A 19,587-nucleotide genomic window follows, 5' to 3' on the forward strand; every position below is an offset into this window, starting at 1 on the left:
TTCTGATAGACCCCTGTATCCCCTCCATCAGAAAGCTTTCCTTTCTTTTCCATGAATTTTTATCTTCAAACCTACCTGATGCTAGAGACCTAGGGGTTGGGGAGGAGGACCCAAAATAGAAATCAGCAGTGGAACAGAAGCATCCAATAAAATAAAGCATCGTGATTCCACAGGAGTTACTAAATTCATGTAGGGACACCACTCCCAGCCCAAAAAATCTTATTAGGCACATCATCAAATCGTAAGTAATCTTTCCCAAGGAATATAGTGGTTAGGAATTGCTGGTCCATCATAGGACATTATCTTGTTTCTTAATATGCAATTAAAAAAAAAAACAACTTAAGAGTAGATTCTCACTTGTAAACAGATCTACAGAAAGTCCTATGCTATCCTGACACCTTCTGGTGACTTTTATAACTACACTTAAACATTTAAGGATAAACTATTCTTGAGGTATTACTGATATTACAAGTTGGATATTTTCTTATAAAGTTGAATATAAAGGAAAAATCTCATATAGATATAATTTTTAAAATTTGAGATGCATTTCCATTGGAAGCTTTTGTCCAGTCAGTGTTACAGAATAATTCACTTTACTAAGCATAGCAAATCTTTATTAACAATTAATGGAAAAAATGAAGATTATCAGTTGTTTAAAGAACAAATAAATATATCAGTGGCCTAGATTAAGTATACAATAAATCTTATGTTTGGTAAATGTAGAGTTCTAGACTTTTGGGACAAGAACTCAGTATTTGAGAAAAAAGCTACTGGGAAAATTGGAAGGGATCTTAGAATAGTTTGCCATTCAGATCTATGCATAAAGGAAAAATGTATTGCCAAGTGAGATAAAGAGTGATACAGTATGTAAAATGGATAAAAATTATGTTAATTAAAAGGTTTTTCAAAAACAAAACCAGTGCAGCCAATATTAGAAGGAAAGCTGAAAACTGTGAGAATTTTTTTTCAGCAAGTTTCTCTGATAAAGGCTTCAACACTCAAATATATAGAGAATTGAGTCAAATTCATAGTACTAATCATTCCCCAATTGATAGTCAAAGGCTATGAATAGGCAGTTATTAGATGAAAAATCAAAACTATTTGTAATCATATGAAAAAATGCTCTAAATCACTATTAATTAGAGAAATGCAAATAAAAACAATCCTGAGGTACTATCTCACACTTCTCAGATTGGCTAATATTGAAAAGGAAAATAAGAGTTGGAGGGATGTGGGAAAATTGGGACACTAATGCACTGTTATTGGAGTTGTGAAATGTTCCTACCATTCTATAATGCAATTTGGAACTATGCCCAAAAGGCTATAAAACTGCATAGCTTTTGACCTAGAAATACCACTACTGGATTTGTATCCCAAAGATATTTTTTAAAAACTGGAAAGAACCTTTATGTATGAAAATATTTATGGCAGCTCTTTTTGTAGTAACAAAGAGTTGGAAATTGAGGGAATACTCATCAATTGGGGAGTGACTGAGCAAGTTGTGGTATATTATTTTGATGAAATATTATTGTGCTATAAGAAAAGATAAGCAGAAAAACTTGGGAAGATATGAACTGCAAAGTGAAATGAATAGAACCAGGATATTACATATTTTCCACAGTAACATTGATGGACTTATGAAGAAAATTCTATCCCCTTTCAGAGAGAGAGAGAGAGAGAGAGAGAGAGAGAGAGAGAGAGAACTGATGAAATCTAAATGTGTTTTTTAACTTTCTTAATTCTTTTTTTGTTGTTGTTTTTGGTCTCTAAATGGAAATGTTTACATTTATAACCTTTGTCAAGTTCCTTGACTTCTCTAGGAGACAGTTTAGAATTCAATACTTTGAGAAATGAAGGTTAAAATTGTTTTTTACATGTAATTGGGGAAAGAACAAAATTTGAAAATTTTCTTTTTTAAAAGAATGAATAAATACTAAAGAATCAGATGACTCCCACATTAACTGCTGATACAACTTTCTGTGGGAGATCCTTTGATTCAGCCTACATATTTAAACCTTGTTTCTTTAGACTTTGTTATCATCAGAGAAAAACTGAAAAAAAATTCATCCAAAGTGAAAACTTTAAATAACTTTGCTTACATGATGCCCTAAATCATTAATTCTTTCTCATAATACATTCAATAAATCTCAAAATTTGGAAGGTAACTCCTATAAGAAGTCATCCAGCTTCTCCTTCAGGTATTCTCAAACAATTTTGTGACTTGGTCCCCCTTGGCAGTCTGATGAAGCCTGTGGAACCCTTTTTAGATAAAAGTATTATTAAATAGTTGAAGAAAATGTAAAATGTTAGTTAGAAGTTAGTGGAAATAAGAGTGAAGTAGTTTTTCCCATCCAAGTCAGTGCAGCCATTGAATGTACCAAAAACCCCTCATTTCAACACATTGTTTTGTCTGAATGGCTCTCATGGTTACCGGGGGTGGAAAGGAGACCCAGCTTTTCCTGAGATAGTCCATTCTAACTTTTTGATGTCTCCAGTTGTTAGAAATTTCTTTCTTAGTATTGACTGACATTGACTTCTGCAATTTTCACCTCCTTCTTATACATCTGTTCTCTGTTAGAAAGTGGAATAATCTTTCACATGGATGTACTTCTATTACTAGAAGAAAGCAATTCTGCTTTTACTAATTTCTTTTCTCCAACTCCTATCTTCTCCTAGTTCCATCCATTGATCATCTTGCTGAATGATCTTCAGGTTTCCTGTCTTTTTTTTCAGTTTTCTGTACACATTCAGTTTTTTTAAAATGTGATATGTATGATCAAACTCAATCATCCTTGTAATCTGGCCTCTGGCTTTATCTCTGTTATGAAATTACTTAATCCAGGGTATACAGTAAGTGATCTTTTAATAGGCAAATACACAAACCTTTAAGCTATTCTCCATGTCCTTACTCTTGAGCAGCTATTTTTGAATAATGTAGCATTCCACTTTTATAAAGCATTTGAATCCATTCCCCAAATGTCATACAACATTATCATTTTTCGAACTACTATCAGTTCCATAATGCTTCATGTACCCTCCATGAATTCAAGCAAGCCATTTGCCAGGACTGAAATATATTCCCTTTGCATCCTTGCCTGTTAACATCTTCCTTTTTCTTCGGTTGTTTACTTAGTCACAACTCTTCCTTACTATCCCCACCACCAGCTGAAAGCCATTTTCTCCTTAAATTTTTATTGAGTACTGTCTAGGTGTCTCCTTTGCTTCTGTCACACATTTTTATTTATTTCCATGTATTATGTCCCATAAGCAGATTTTAGGCTCTTTAAGATAAGGGACTAGTGATAGATATAATTGTTACAAATAAAGAATTCAGAAGATCATTTAAAGCACCAAGGGAATCTTAGTGGTCATTTAATCTAACCTTCTCATTTCCAGGGAAAGCTAATCTTTGATTATATTATTCTGTCTCAGGAAGCTCAGTCAAATTTTTGTTTCAAAAAATTGTTTAGGTACAGCTAGTTGGTGCAGCAGATAGAGCATTGGCCCTGGAGGCAGAAGGACCTGAGTTCAAATCTAGCTTCAGACAATTAATATTTACCTAGCTGTGTGATCTTGGGCATTTTCTTTGGAAAAAAAAAACAAAAAAATTATAGTACAAAATGCTAATATCCAATTACCTCCTCAATTGGCACTCTTTTCTGAAAACCACAGTCACATTTGTGGAGCTACCATGGTCCTTTGTATCATACCATTTTTGATATATACACAACAAATATGTTTTCTGAGTTTGAGGTTTCTATGTAAGACTTTTTTCGTTTAACTTAAAATCTGTTTCAATTTAAATTTTTTTCAGTTCATGAAAATCCATTTTCTCTTCTCACCTCCATTGAAAAAGAAAGTAAAAAAATTAACATATGAATAGTTGAACAAAATAAATTCCCTCATTGACCATATCAAAAAAAGTAAATATCTCAATCTGTACCTTGAATTCATCCCCTCTCTGTGAGAAGGTGAGGTGCATATTTCAAATATTTATATGGAATTATCATTGATCATTATATTGATCAGAGTTCTTAATGTCCTTTTACCATTGTTTTTTCCTTACTATATATATATATTTTTTTTTGCAAGGCAGTGAGGTTAAGTGGTTTGTCCAAGGCCACACAGCTAGGTAATTATTAAGTGTCTGAGGTCAGATTTGAGCTCAGGTACTCTTGACTCCAGGGTCGGTGCTCTATTCACTGCACCACCTAGCCGCCCACTATATCATTTCTATTGAATAAATTGTTTTCCTGGTTCTGATAACTTTATTCTGTATCAAATCATACGAGTCTTGCCAGCATTACTGTTGAATTGTATCATATTCATATGTTGTATTTTTTCCAACCATTCTCCAATTAATGGTAACTTTTTCATTTTCAGTTCTTTGCCACCACAAAAAGAACTGTAGTGTAGATTGTCCTTGTGAGTGTGTACCTCACAAGTTTGTACACATATACATGCATGCATACACACACACATACAGATACACATACATGTATCTAACATTTGTCATCTTCATTTCAATGAAAAATAAATTTAAAAATTTATATTTTAAAGCATCAATATGCATTTTATAGCAGTTTTACTTTTTCAAAGAAAATGTTTCCAACGTCATCTTCACAAAAATCGTAAAGTATAGGTATGTTCAGGAGTTGATCTCTTTTTTTTGACATGGTTGTTCCCAATTTAAATTCTTTACTCTGGGCAGACTAATGATGAATCAAAAATATGTCATCAGCTAAAGTATAGGTTTCCTTACTTCTCTTCCTCCACTTTTACTATTATACCACAACACCACAGCTTGACTAGAGGAAAACTCTTCTAATATGCAAGTTCTTACCATGCTTTGTGCCTTGACTTCACTGATTTTGGAAAATTGTTTTCCCCTACAGGTTAAAATACTTCAAGCTACAGGTTTGCCACAGCATCTCTCAAATTTTGTGTTCTGCAAGTACAGCTTCTGGGATCAGGAACCAGTCATTGTTGCACCTGAAGTAGATACCTCATCTTCTCCTATCAGCAAAGAGCCTCAGTGCATGGTGGTCTTTGATCACTGCAATGTAATTGTTGTTTTTAGACTTGCTTGATTTTAAAACAACTATCAGGCACACACATATAAATATAAAAAACGTGTGTGTGTGTGTGTGTGTGTGTGTGTGTGTGTGTGTATTTATAAACTTGACTTAGAAATAATTTGGCATCAGCATAGGTTAAAAGACTTCCCAAGTGGCAGCTGGGTGGCTCAGTGGATTGAGCACAGGCTTTGGAGCCAGGAGGATCTGAGTTCAAATCCATCCTCAGACAGACACTTAATCCTTCTTAGCTGTGTGACTTTGGCCAAGTCAATTAACTCCATTGCCTTGCAAAAATTAAAAAAAAAAAAAGACCTCCCCAAAGAGAAATTCCACCTATTGCTTTATTCACCCATTTTGTATTAACACATTTTTTTTTTATTAAGAAATTTTTATTCCTTTAAGTACTAAATGCTTCAGTTCTCAAAGTATGATCTGGGGACCCTTGAGAATCCCCAAAACATTTTCACTGGTTCTACAAAGTCAAAATTTTTTTTATAAGAATACTAATAGATCTTAATTTATAATATTGTAAGTATTAATAAACATAGTCCACTCACACAAAACTTTTGGAGAGATTCCTTCCTCAATAATTCTTATGAGTGGTAAGGGGTCCTTAGACCACGTTTGAGACCTGCTCTCTTACACCTTGTCTCAGAGAGACCCCACAGCCCAGTCAATAGAGTGGTTCTGGTGTACAAGCCCAGCTCTGACATTCACTAGCTCCTGCATATTCCTTACCTTCTCTGATCTCAAACAGCTCTTTATGACTTATTTACTATATGACAGATCAGTTCTGATCAACATTAGTGATTGATCCCCACTGAGGAGATCAGCTGTTCTTTGATATATTGTCAGGATATTAGGTATAGCTCATCCCTTCTATTTAGTGCTGGAATTTAGGATTCAGCATTCTTTTGTGCTTCCATCATTAGGATGGATTATTCCTGATAACTGGAACAACACATTGTCAACTTATATTCAGAAAGAACAAAACTGCTTTTTTATTAGCCAACCTTTTCTGTTTTGTCTAGGAATTTTCTGTCAACATCTCTGAAGATTTTATTGAATATCTTTCTGAAGGGGCTTTGGCAATTGAAGTTTATGGCCATAAAATGAGTGATCCTCGAAAAAATCCAGCTCTTTGGGATTTGGGAATTATCCAAGCCAAAACACGGAGTCTTCGGGATAGGTAATTTTCAGATATCTGATTCCATAAAAAAAAAAAAAGTAAAATAAAACAAAGCATTATTTTAAGTTCACCATTAAGAACTAGTACTGCTATTTCTGATAGCTATCAGTATAGACCATCATTTGGCATAAAACTAGTGCTAAAATAGTGTAATTAAGATGCTGTAGGAAGATAGGTTATTCAAAAAAAATAACCCATTTTAGTCATGATTAAGATCCTCTAGAATATTAATCTTCCTAAAGGAAATATGCTTTAAATACAATTGCAAAAAAAACGTTAAATGAGCAGGTGTTTCAAATGGAGTGGTTAAGGGTTTAAGGTTGGCTAAGGAACTTATTGGGAATTGTTTTGTAATTAACAACCTCTTCAGAGAGTACTGCAAGTTCTGCAATTGGTTTCATGTTAACTAATTGAGCTTTATTTGGAAATATCTTACTTTCATGTATTCAAGAAGCCTGTGTGAAGGGAGTTGGATATGACTGTTGTGAGAACTCTATCATGATTATAAGATTGCATTCAAAGAAATTTAGGATTCTATATATTTCTTTATGATTGAGTAAATTCAGTTTTGAGCAGCAATTTTTGTTCAGGAATTAAGAAAGTATGTTCTTTTGAGTATAAATTATAAGTCACAACAAAGATTTGTTTCTAACTCTCTTAATTCAATTTTAAAATCAGAAAAAATTACTGCTCAGTATCAGTTATGTGCAAGAAAATATATTAGACAATGAGGATTCAAAGACAAACGTCCCCCCCACCCCAATTTTTTGACCTCAAAGAATTTATATTCTACTGGGTATATATAACATACCCATAAGTATTTAACAAAAAGTAATTTTAAGAGGGACAGACTGCTAATAACTAAAATTATCAAAAGTCATCATGCACAAGGTTGTTTCCTGAGCTGTACTTTTAGGGAGGGTAGATTGTGTAAGGTGGAAATACATTGCCAACATTGGGGACAATTTGTATAAGCTACAGAGTTAGTAAATGGAGTGTTGTATACAGGGACAAGCTAACAAAAAAGTTTGATCAGGACAGAGGTCATGTGAAGTGAATAGTTTTAAATAAAACTGGAAAGGTAGGTGGGAGCAAGATTATAGAGAACTTCAAATGCAAGACTGACTGAAAATTTTTCCATTTTATCCTAAGACAATAGGGAGTCACCTAAAATGTTTTTATTTTGTGGGGGAGAGATATTTTAATAAGATCATTTTGACAGCTGTGTGGAGGATAGATTGGGAAGGGTAAAGACTAGAGGCAAGAAGTTATATTAGGAAGGCTATTGTAGTAGTCCAAGAGAGCAGTGATGACCTGAACAGAGTAGACAGAATATCTTGAGAAAAGGGGATGAAAGGGAAAGATGTTGACACTTTGTGTGTGGAGGATTGATTGATTTAGAGAGAGAGTCCAAGTTAATGACTTTGGTCAAATCATTGAGCTTTTACTTGACTTTGGTTGACTTAAATTATAGTATTTTACTTTTCCCTCCTAATCTTATATCCACTCTAAGGTATTTGAGATTTTTGAGTGACTTTTGAAATAGGTGATACTTATTCTGTCTCCCAGAAAAATAGCTAAAAGAAAAAGTTTAAACCTTTAAAAAAAGGTTTTACATCAATTTGTTACCAACTCAGAAATCTTTTTTTGCTGAGGCATTAATTCTGTTGGAGCTATTTCCAAGTAGACTTAAAATGAATTCAGCTGTGAAAATACCTTCTTCTACCTGAATGTATCAATTCTACCACTAATTAGTAAAAGCATTAATAACATGTTCACTGAAATAGCTAAACTCTTGATTTCATGGGAACTTTATGTGTCTAGTTTTTATTGTATAATCTTTGATCCCAGAATTCTAGAATTTCATTTCAGATAAGATCTTAGAGCTCTAACTTCCTCATTTTAAAGACTATTAGATTGATTCCTAGTGACATTGACATCAATCATATGTATTGTAAAAGTGATCATAGATTTTTCTTTTAGACAGTATTATAATTTTATCTGTTTGCTTAAATAAAACATTTAAAATTTGATGCTCTTAAATGTTTACCAGATGGAGTGAAGTCACCAGAAAAGTAGAGTTCTGGGTTCAAATTTTGGAACAGAATGAAAATGGAGAGTATTGTCCAGTGGAAGTGATTCCTGCAAAAGATGTGCAGACAGGAGGTATTTTCCAGTTACGGCAGGTAAGGGAATTAGAACCAGAACAGAAGAAATCTTTTTTTTTTAATTTTATTTATTTATTTGGGTTTTTTTGCAAGGCAATGGGGTTAAGTGGCTTGCCCAAGGTCACACAGCTAGGTAATTATTAAGTGTCTGAGGCCATATTTGAACTCAGGTACTCCTAACTCCAGTGCCGGTACTCTATCCACTGCGCCACCTAGCTTCCCCTGAACAGCAGAAATCTTAATTTTGTTTTCTTTGCTGAAACAAAGATCTCTTTCAGATTTTGTGTCCTTCAAACTGAGTTGATTAGTGTTATTTACATGAAAACTTTGAAAACCCAAAAATTATGGTAAACATTGCAGATACCAAAAAAAAAGTTCACAAGATAGTTCCTGCCCTTAGGAAGCTTCCAATCTAATATTTCAGTTTGGCCTTTCTTTTCAATTCATGTCTATCCAGCCCTCTTTTGTTATGTTTTCTATAGTAATATAGGAGTCCTTTTTTACCATATCTTGAAAAGTTACATACTATTTACTGAAAAGGTATAATAAGAAATGAAATATCTTCTTTACCTTCAAAAAGATTATAGCATAATTACCTAGAGTAAATAACTGACAGTATGGTAGAAAGTTTAGTCTGTATAATATTTCCATGTGGGGAAAGGGAGCCACAAAAGCAAAACTACATTTAAGGTTAGGAAATAAGCTTTTTGTCACATCTGCATTATTGAGATTTTTATTAGATTATTTTATTGTCTCCTAGTAACCACATTGAGAAATTAGAACAGGTCTAAAGAAGTAGAGATGAAAATGATTCAATAAATCTTAAGAGAAGAAGATTCAAGGAAAGCAAAGAATAGCCCAATGAATATAAATGGCTTGTGTGAGGAAAGTTGCTGAGAGAGATATTTTTTTGTGAGCCCTCAGAAACCTAAACAGAAGTTAATGGGCTTTAATTGAAGCAAAAGGTATTTGAGTTAGCCAAAAGGTAGAATTTGAGTATCAGGAGAGATATTCAAACCCCAGAGGTTTAGAAATCGAGTTAAAATCCCTTAGTTTATTAATTAAGGAATTTAGGCCTGGGAATAGTGAACCTATTTCCAGTTTTTATTGCAGAGTGGTATAATGAAAACTGTTTTAAAGAATTATTTTGGTAGCCATATAGAATTGATTGGATTGGAAAAGATTGGAGGCAGGTTATTAAAATATTAGTTATAAGAATATCTAACCATCTTTAAATTTAACCTCCTGGCTGATAACTGTACCCTTCTCTGCTAGAAAAACTGAATAAATGAAACAAGCTCTAGGACTTTCGAGGGAGACAAATACTTATGCATATCTCCAGAGAATAAATACAAATGTAAGAAAGTATTTTAACTACGAGATTCTTTGGAAGAGCAGGAAGGTGGTCTTGGGCCACTGTGATCCTTTGGACAGAAGGGAGTCACTCTCCAAATGAGGGTGGCTTGCATTGCAGGTGTGGGGCCTAGATCATGGACACTGAGATCTCAGGTGGAATATTGTTTGGAGGAGAGTGATGTACACTAAAACCAAAAACTAGGACAAGGTTAGACTTTAAAAACTAAACAGAAAAGTTTAGATCTACAAGTTTAGGGACTAGAACTGACCATGATTTAGTAGATGGCAAATCACATTCATAGCACTTAGTGGCTAATTTGAACTTTTGCTTAAATGTTGTTCATAGGGTTTTCAAAATTAGAACTTTTAGTTTTGGTAAGTGCAATTTTGCTCATTTGGAGCATTGAATTTTTAAGATCATTCTGTAGATTATACTTTAGAGTCTGAAATCCATCAGTTTATGTGCAATGTAGGGAAGAAAACTGATAGTCTCCCATTTCTTAGTTAAGATCTAGTTTAATCTTTTGTAGTAGGTTGGATTTTTTTTTTGGCCAAGCTTCCCCTCCCTCATAACTCTGCCCCCAAAGCCCAACAATAAAACACCATTATAACTCTTTGAATATGAACTAAACTATGTGAGGCCATTATCAAATTTTATTTTCTTAGGGTTTCTTTTTTTTTTAGCAGAAGATTTGATATAATATGCATGGATAAATATTAAATCAAGAGTCATCTGTATCCCATCTGTCTAAATCAGGCTTGGTAGGATCAATCAGTGCCCAACTTGATTTTCATGATAAGATAAAGCCCTAGGCAACTAAAGATTGTTGGAGAGGGAGGAGGCCAGTTTACTTGAAACTGGAGATTCACAAGCTTTCTTCTCATTTCTATTTTGAGGTTTCTAAAATTATAACTAATTTTGAATAGTATAATTTGGAATGTTTTCTTTTAAGATCCTGTTTCTTGGAAAATATGCAGAAAACTTACATGATTAGCCTTGTGTTCTAAGAACTTTACTCTTGAAGTGAATTGTTTTTCTTCATTGATTGTTCTTGTTATATTCTCATTTTTTAAGAATATAGTTTTTACATTTTGAAATGTTCAGTGGTCCCAAGCCAACAGAGTCATCTGAACTTCCACCTGTAGAGGTCTCTCCATACTAAGTCTTTTGGTGATTTAGGATCCTTGATTTTTTTAATTGTCCCTGACATAGGGGCAGTCACGACGAATTCAGGTTGAAGTAAAGTCTGTGCAAGAGTCTGGAACTTTACCACTAATGGAGGAATCCATAATATCTGTTGGCGTAGGATGTGTAAAGATAAGACCTCTGCGATCCCCAAAGACTCAGGAGATTTTCCATGTGAGTTGCCATTGTGTTTTAATGTTCTCATTGGGAAAATAGTCAAAAAATATAATCAAGGTCATCGTTAAAACATCTAGAAAACTTTCCTTCTGAGGATGGTTTTGACAATGTATCTTCTCATTTTCTTTTTAGTTTGTAGCATTTTAATGAAATCAGTTTGCTAGACTATAGGGACCTGCCAGGAATGGTGATAAGATGATCGTTACAACATTTCCGAAACCAGAAACCCTAGTTTCTAATAGTGATTAGTTTTGTCAGATCTCCCCAACCCAGTGCATCTGCCTCCTACTGGATTATTCAAACTAATTGCCAGTAGGCACTTAATTTCCTCTGGTGGGTGAGGATATAAACCCATTGGGGAAAATACTGTCCAGAGTCCTGGAGAAGGCCTGCCTGATAAGTATTCCTTAACTTCTTGTTAAAAACTCACATATTTAATTCAGAGTTTCAGGAAACAAAAAATCCTTAAGGACAAAAGAGGAAAGTAAATTCATCGAATTAGAAAATTCATTAACTTAACTTTAAAAAGATAAAATATGTGAAAAGATTCAGAATCAAATTGATAAAATAGAGCAATACTATATGAAGAATACCCAAGTTTAATTTTTTGATGACAAAGTGGAAATTGGATAATAGCTTGTCCTTAATCAGTCACTTGCCTGCCTAAGATGCCAAAATAAATGAGGGAACCCTTTGTTAGAATGGACTGAGGCCCTATAGTGGTTGAAAAGGGGCTGATATAGATCCCTTGATAACTAAGGGAATATGCTCACAGAACGTTGACACTTTAGAACCAGAGTATATTCTATGCAGATTCAGCACTAGATATTGTGGGGCCCCCCCAATAACTTCTTTGGGCCCCAGGCCTTCTTATTTCCCCTTGGGTCCCGGGGTGGGGGGCAGTTAGCTTCTCACTCTGCTTCCTATTCAAGTGAGTGGGTGAGAGGGGTCTGAAATAAGAACTCCTTTACAAGATAGAATGAATTTTAGGACATGTAGGCTTTTTAAAAACTATTGCCTTTATAATTTGTGTATATAAACCCAATTTATAGTCATAAAACACATTTTCATGTATTTTTTTTTGCCTCTTTTCACTCATAACTTCTCAGTTTGACTGAATTTAGCCAGTTCATTTCAGCTAATAGATAGACTTGCAAAACCAACTTCACAGCACATGCATTAAGAAGGGATAAAAACTAATTTACTTATTTTTTTATACCTTATTAAATAACTTAACTTTTTAATCCTCATGGTCCCCTTAGGTCATAAATAATGAAGCCATCCTTTTATAGATAAGACAAATTTCAGGTATTGATAGTTTTGTTTTGTTTTTTATTTTTCTTTAGGAGGAAGAAGATGACATGGACAGCTACCAGGTAAATCTTTTACTCACTGTTTTTATTAGCAAAATTTGTTATTATTATGAAGTACTTAATTGTACAGAACTAGATGCTGTATAAAAACAGTCAGAAATACTTGGATTCATTTGATTTAATAATGGTTAATTCAAGATGTGTTTTATCTCTTTGGACTCAGTAGCTTTTTTGTCCTATTTAAAGATGTCTTAGGCACCAGCAGATGGGTCTGGGTGTGGGAGGAAGGATATATTTGGGTGTTTAAATGGTTTCAAATTAATTTTTATTTCAATTAAAAAGCATTTCTTTTTTTCTTTTCTTTTCCTCCCCTCACTCCCAAAAGAAAAAACAAAACAAAACCTTGTAACAGATATGCATTGTCAAGCAAAACATATTGGCCATAGCCAAAAATGTGTGTCCCATTAAATTTATTTATTCCACCACCTCTCTACCAGGATGTGGGTAGCATGCTTCACTGATCTTCTGGAATCATAATTGATCATTGAGAACAGGTGGCACCATCTTATTCTTAGTCAAAAATGGCTCCAAAAGTAAACCCACTCTAATCTTTTTAATGTAACAGGGAAGGAGATCAAAACCTATATTTTTTAAAGTCCTTGCTTTAAGAAGGAAGAACTAGCCAGGACTTTCACTGCTCGAGGCCTAAGCCCTTCAACTTCTGGGCAGGGAATTTTGTCTTTTTTCCATCATATTCTTCCATTTCTTCATGACTTGTTCCTCCTACTTTCCCAGAATCAAAAGCTTCCTGGCAAATCACCTCTTAGGAAAGAGTTTTATTTCCCCCTCTCTTCCCTGCTTGAGCATTGATTGAGCTGTCTTTCTCCTAGTAGTTAATTTCACCTAGGATTCAAATCCAATCATCATCATCTCCGTCTGTCACTAGACTGAAAGGTCCCAGATGCTCCAGGAAATATATAGTCTATGGTATCTTTTTAATTTGAATACTATTTTCATTTAATAGTTTGCTCCCTAAAAAAATCTGTTTCAAAAGTCTCCTTATCCTCTTATGTTGTTTCTAACATTAGTCATGAAAATGCTTATCAAAAAAGTATGTTGCCCTGTAGTATCTTTGATAGCAAAGATACTTGTAAATGCTGCAAACAGTCTAGTAAAGTTGAGAGGGTGTCACATCAGGAGACTTGGGCCTGCATGACTTACTTCCCTTGAGAATCCTGGCCATGTCACAAAATATCTGAGTCTCTGTTTCTTCATCTTAAAAACTAGAATACCCTAGAAGAGGGCTTATGTTTACATTTTAAAGAATTCTTTAAATTATTGTGATTATTCTACAAACATTAGCTCCAAGAGCTTAGAGTAGATGCAGCCAGAGAATTAGAGTGTTTTGCACACAATAGTAGGTGTTCTCTTTTTATTGATGTAAATGAATAATTTAAAAGTTTTGCAAATCATATAGATCAAATTTGTGAGTCAGTGACATTTGGAGCTTCTCTAACTTGGTGTAATCAGAGCACTAATAAAATGACATGGATTTAAAAAAGGTGTTTTTCATCTTTAAACATTATTAAAACTTTAGTAAGTGCCTAAATATGTGCCAGGCAATGTGCTAAGTATGGAGATGTCAAGAAACACCAACACAGTGCCTCTTCTCAAGGAGCTCACAATCAAATGGGTAGAGTTCTCTGTAGACTAAATAAATAATCTTATAGGGAGAGTCCATGGAGAATCATGTATTACATTCAGTATACTGTAATCTATTATAATATGACTGAGTAAAGAAATGTTTTGTTTAAACAAGTGTTGAATGGATAATAGTTACTGGCCATGGATTACTTGAATTACAGTTGATAAAATATGCCTTAAATTCATTTTAAGTATATTTTAATACTTGATATTTAAGAATGTATTTTTCAGACTTTTGCTAACTTTTAATGTGATCATTTTGAATTTACTGTAGTTGTGTTTGCAAAGTTTAAATGTGCTTTTATTATTTGAGATCCTTATTCAAGAGAATGTCATATAATCCAATCTGTGTTATCCTTTATTCCATCCTTATATTTCTGAGTCTTTTGCTTTGAGTAGGCTTACTAAAAATTTATATTATCTTACTGAAAAAGTATATTTTAGTATGCTATTTACTATGGGTTCCTCTGACAAGAAGATTGTCTATCATGAGATTTTATAAATCACTTTATAAATTTGAGAGAACATAATGCTTTAAAAATATAGTCTTACTTGAAATGGATCAATTATTTTTTTTAAAAATGCCTATTTTTCAAATTGGTAAGTTTATTTTGGGTAGGCTATATTTCTCATTCAACTCAAATGGTGTTTTATTATGTTATGAATATGGAATAAAGTAGCTAAAACCAGTGAGACATTTCCTAGAATGGAAATTCCTAGAATTATGAGAGTTACTCATTGTGGACAAATTCAGCCTCCTATTCAGGACAGTCATCTTTTCTACCACATGTCTGAAAAAGTGAGCATCTGATTTCTGCTTCAGTCCTTTTCATGATTCAAACCTAACAAGGCACAACATGTGTAATTTGTGGTACTTTTAAAGAAAATTATCCAAAACAATGAATTAATTTGGTAAAACCAATCTGGATTGGCATTAAGGACAAAAGATGTTAGAAGATTTTGAAGATTCTAAAAAACTTGAAGTCCCCTCTTGTGAGTTGTTAGAAGGACAACTGACCTTGGTCTCAAAGGATACTCCATAGCAACAAATCTTGGCATCTCTTTAAATGCTGTAACTTCTAAGATGTTTAAGATTTGTACTAGAATCAGCAGGTAGTATAGTAGAGTAGAAAGACTCAGGACTCAAAATCTGGAAATACGGGTTATAGTCTCATTCATCCAAACTATTGTGTTTCTCTGGGCCTCAGCAGATCCCTCATCTGTAAATGAACTATTAGGATTAGATACCACCTTCCAGTTTTAATATTTTGTGATGCTCTGGTGGGTTATAGGAATTAAAGGGTTAAACGAGGAATTGTGTTTTCAGGATATTGTACCATAGGGGAAAATAAAGTAGCTTTGAATAGAAAATTTCATCTGGAATCATGTTCACACTGATTTACCTTGTTTTTTCAGGACAGGGATTTGGAGAGACTGCGTCGAAAATGGCTGAACACATTAACCAAACGTCAAGAGTACTTGGATCAACAACTACAAAAGCTTGTCAGTAAGCCTGGTAAGCAAAGCATCATTGGGGATGTTTTCCTCAATGAATGGGATTATTCTCACTTGTAGCTGTTCAAATCAAGACTCAGATAAATGAAATGACTTGGAACAGATCAGGGCTGCCCTTGTTTTATTTTTACCATATTTTCTCACAGAGGGACACTCAAACCATTATCAATTGCTTGTTTTCCAATATAAGGCATAAAAAAAAAAGTAAAAAAGTTTTCACCTTTCTGGTTAGGAATACATCAGTTCAAAAGCAGATTTTTCCCTGAAGCAACTCCAGAAAATGTCATAAATTTTAGTCCTCTGTGTAAGAGAGACATCTGTCTTGTACAACTTCTCCAGCTTGCAAACCTTCCATGAATTGAAGAAATCCTTCTGAGAAGGCATATTTGTGCTTCTTTCTTTTATCTGCCAACAGGGGGCTGGCTTACTTGTGAAGGAGGAGGTAGTTTGTGGTTGGGCCTAAACTGCAGCAGAACACTTGTACCTCAAATGAAAGTAGCCTGTGAGCTTCTTTTTTTTTTTTTTTTTTTTGATGTTCTTTTCTGATATTCCAGATAAAACAGAAGATGATGCTGACAGGGAAGCTCAACTTCTAGAAATGAGGTTGACTTTAACTGAGGAAAGGAATGCTGTCATGGTCCCATCTGCTGGCAGTGGCATTCCTGGGGCTCCAGCAGAGTGGTAAGAACAGAACAGTGGGCCCCTCAAAAATCCTGAACATTAAATATTCTGTCATTATTCTTGTGGGATTTCTGTTACTGCTTTCTCTAGAGGCAGTCACAACAAATATATGGTGGCAGAGTTGTTTAAATTCTAGGTTTGTGACTGATTGCCATAGGTTGAATAACTATAACCTAAAAATGTTTTTTATTAAATAATGCTATTATTGACCAGGGTAATTAAGACCTTCTGAGAATGTGAATCAATATTTAGTACCACTCCACTTAGCTTTAAAAAAATTAGTTAATATGTTAATTACTGGGTTCATTCACTTAAAAGCCTGCTTGGTCATAATAGAATGATGTCTTTAGGAGCTTTTGCTTTTGGGAAACCTTAAACTGTTGAGTCAGCAGATACTCTATGTCCTTTTAGAAATGGTAAAAACAGTTAAATTAAACCATATGGAAATCTCTGAATTTGTTTAAAGAATGAGCAAAAGAAAGGGCTTTTATTATAGAAAGACACATGTTTCTCATAAGAGCCAGTCCTCTCAGAGGATATGAAAAGGAAGAATCAGTTCCCCTGAGGTCCTTGCAGCATCACTAACAGTAAATTATAGTAAAAACCAATACTTCAAGGTTACCTCTGACCTGACCCACAATAGCACTGAATGTTTTCTAGGTCTGTGTTCTGAAGGACATGCTGCTCTGCTCATTAAATCGGTTTCATTTTAAATGCCACCTTCTCTTATGTCCTAGGACTCCAGTGCTTGGTATGGAAACTCATATTCCTGTTATATTTCTTGACTTGAATGGTAAGTTTGTTGTTTTTGAGTGTCTGTTTTTCACAGGGTAATAAGTATTTAAGTGGATATTCTTATTATCATAGGATATTATCATTATTACCATTTTGCACATGATGAAACTGAAGTTCTGAGACACATTATAAATGGTCTCAGACCTAGCAGTTGTCCATAGTATTATTCAAATAAAGGATTCTCCTGACTGTTTCCACTGCATATTGTTGAATTTGACTCAAAAAAATAAAATTATATAATCCAGGAATCCCTAATATAGAAGCAGTCAAAGGCACAACAGATATCTTTGTTATGCTCAAGAAAGGAAGATTTTTTAAATAAACAATAATGTGGTTGTTAGCATAGAAAAATTCTTCTGCTGGTTCCCCTGTGCCCTTTTCTCATATTTCCATCTGCTCCAACTCCCAGTGATGTTCATCCTGCTCCCTTGTCAGCTGATGGTGTGATGTGGGTTAGGCTCTCAGAATCTTTTCCTGTTTAACACTTTGGAATAGATATTTGAAAAAAGAGTTTCTGTATTTGTCTTCTCACTTCAAAAGGGCTACTAACCATCTGCATTTACATAGCACTTTTCCTTTTCACACTGCTCTTGTGAGCATTAACTAATTAGTCTTCACATTATTCCTCTGAGTTGTTATACTGTTTACCAAGAACTGTAATTTCCGGTTTGAAACATGTTGTTTTTTACCCAGGGTAAAAATGATTTTTCATTGCTGCAAAATGAACTGTAGGAATGGAACTTCTGAGTTGAAAAGATTTTTAAAATCAATTGTTAAATCCTAATCCTTTTAAAAATGTGCATTTTGTAAGGAAGTTTCACTGTGTTCTTAGCTAGATCAGAACAGTTTGATTAAACTTGGTATTTTTTCCCCCCAAGGATCTCAAAATCACCATGACAAAGCAATTCTAGCACCCGGTACTCCCTCTAAAATAGAAGGGAGAGAAAAGTATCTAGCAAAGTCTACCTTCAGTTTGGCTTAATTTGAGGAAGGTTTGCCTTTCCAGGTTGTGCCATGGGAAATTTAAGAACTTCCTAGGCTTCTACAGATGAATATGGCTTGATTCTTAGATTAGATGATTCCCCATAAGGATGGGAAGTGTTAAGCTCCTTCAAAGAAGGACCAGTAAAACCCAGTTTAGTACATAAAACCTCAGATACAATCAGAGCCATTTTATCTTGCTGTGGGAACTCTAGATTGTTGTATAGTTCCATAGATCCAGAAAACAGTTCAGGGTGAATACTGGCAGTAGAAAATCCTTCTAATGCTTCTCTCCTCCCATATTTAATCTAATTTTACTGGCCTTTAGGGGAACTGTGAGTCCAAACTCATTTGGCCAGTTGGCAATTGGACAGGACTAAACCATCAGATAAGGTGCCACTCCCCTTCCATCCCAGTTCCTTTTATATATTTCCTCAAATTCAGAACTCAGCTGCAATGATTAAGGGCACTGACCTTATGCTACTGATTTCTGTGGGTCTCAGTTGGCTTTAAAAAGGGAAGAGTAATTCACCTGCCTGAAGGCATGAGATTGGACCAGATAATCTCTTGAGAGACTGGGTCAGATAATCTCTTGAGGTCTTTAGCATTTTGGAGATGCAGGATTTTAGAGCAGAGAATGAAAGAAAATTAAAGTAAATGAATATAAATTAATTGCATTGATTTTTAGTGAAACAAATTATCCTTTTGACTGATTTCTGTACTTAATGGAAGTTCGTTGTTTCAGCTGATGATTTCAGCTCACAGGACAATCTTGATGACCCAGAACCTGCAGGATGGGATGCTACTCTCACTGGTGAAGAAGAGGAGGAGTTTTTTGAATTGCAGATTGTAAAACATCATGAAGGAGAGGTAAAAGAAAAGGCACAGGAAGGGCAAATAAGAAGTAGTTTCATTTCATTAACCTTTCCATAAGGCTCCTAAGAGAACCAGTGAGATGAGCATATGCCAATGCTCTCAGAATGTATGGTTGAAAGCCTGTCTTTAGAAATTGGAGGAAGACTAGAGCTTGACCATCAAATTAAATTTAGTCAACTCTTGATTTTCTGCACCAGTGAAGGCAGAGTGAGTGTCAGTAATTGAAATCAGCAAATGATCTACTCCGCTGGGTCAGGGGCATGGCCCTGCTTCCATGGGAATTAGGAGAGTAAAGTATTCACCCATACAAAACCTGATCAGAGTGGGAGACAAGGTCCCTGACGCAGGAAACATGTAGCTCTTTGCTTCCCAAGCTGTGATCTCACGTCTGATAATTAGGGGTAGGGATTCAGTGTGTAATTTACTAAATTGAGTGGAAAGAAATCCTGCCCCAAGAAGCATTCCAATATAAGGACTGTATTTCTCAGTGCCTCTCCCCCATACTACTTAATTGAGTTAGAGCTTCAGACCCAGACACTGGTGCCATGGCAGGGGGTGGTATTGGTAT

General features: G+C 34.6%; 1 protein-coding gene across 3 annotated transcripts in view; it reads left to right on the forward strand.

Moving 5' to 3' along the window:
* KIF13B (kinesin family member 13B) overlaps positions 1-19,587 on the forward strand; it is a 257,145-nt gene that overhangs the window by 173,266 nt on the left and 64,292 nt on the right. For all 3 annotated transcript variants that reach the window (XM_074209185.1, XM_074209184.1, XM_074209186.1), the window contains exons 22-30: positions 4,896-5,063; positions 6,110-6,267; positions 8,321-8,453; positions 11,005-11,151; positions 12,501-12,530; positions 15,588-15,687; positions 16,241-16,367; positions 17,105-17,160; positions 18,889-19,013. In XM_074209185.1, the coding sequence (XP_074065286.1) occupies positions 4,896-5,063; positions 6,110-6,267; positions 8,321-8,453; positions 11,005-11,151; positions 12,501-12,530; positions 15,588-15,687; positions 16,241-16,367; positions 17,105-17,160; positions 18,889-19,013 (1,044 nt within the window). The remainder of the gene's footprint in view (positions 1-4,895; positions 5,064-6,109; positions 6,268-8,320; positions 8,454-11,004; positions 11,152-12,500; positions 12,531-15,587; positions 15,688-16,240; positions 16,368-17,104; positions 17,161-18,888; positions 19,014-19,587) is intronic.

Source organism: Macrotis lagotis, chromosome 1 (genome assembly GCF_037893015.1).
Source record: "Macrotis lagotis isolate mMagLag1 chromosome 1, bilby.v1.9.chrom.fasta, whole genome shotgun sequence".
Classification (NCBI taxonomy): domain Eukaryota; kingdom Metazoa; phylum Chordata; class Mammalia; order Peramelemorphia; family Peramelidae; genus Macrotis; species Macrotis lagotis.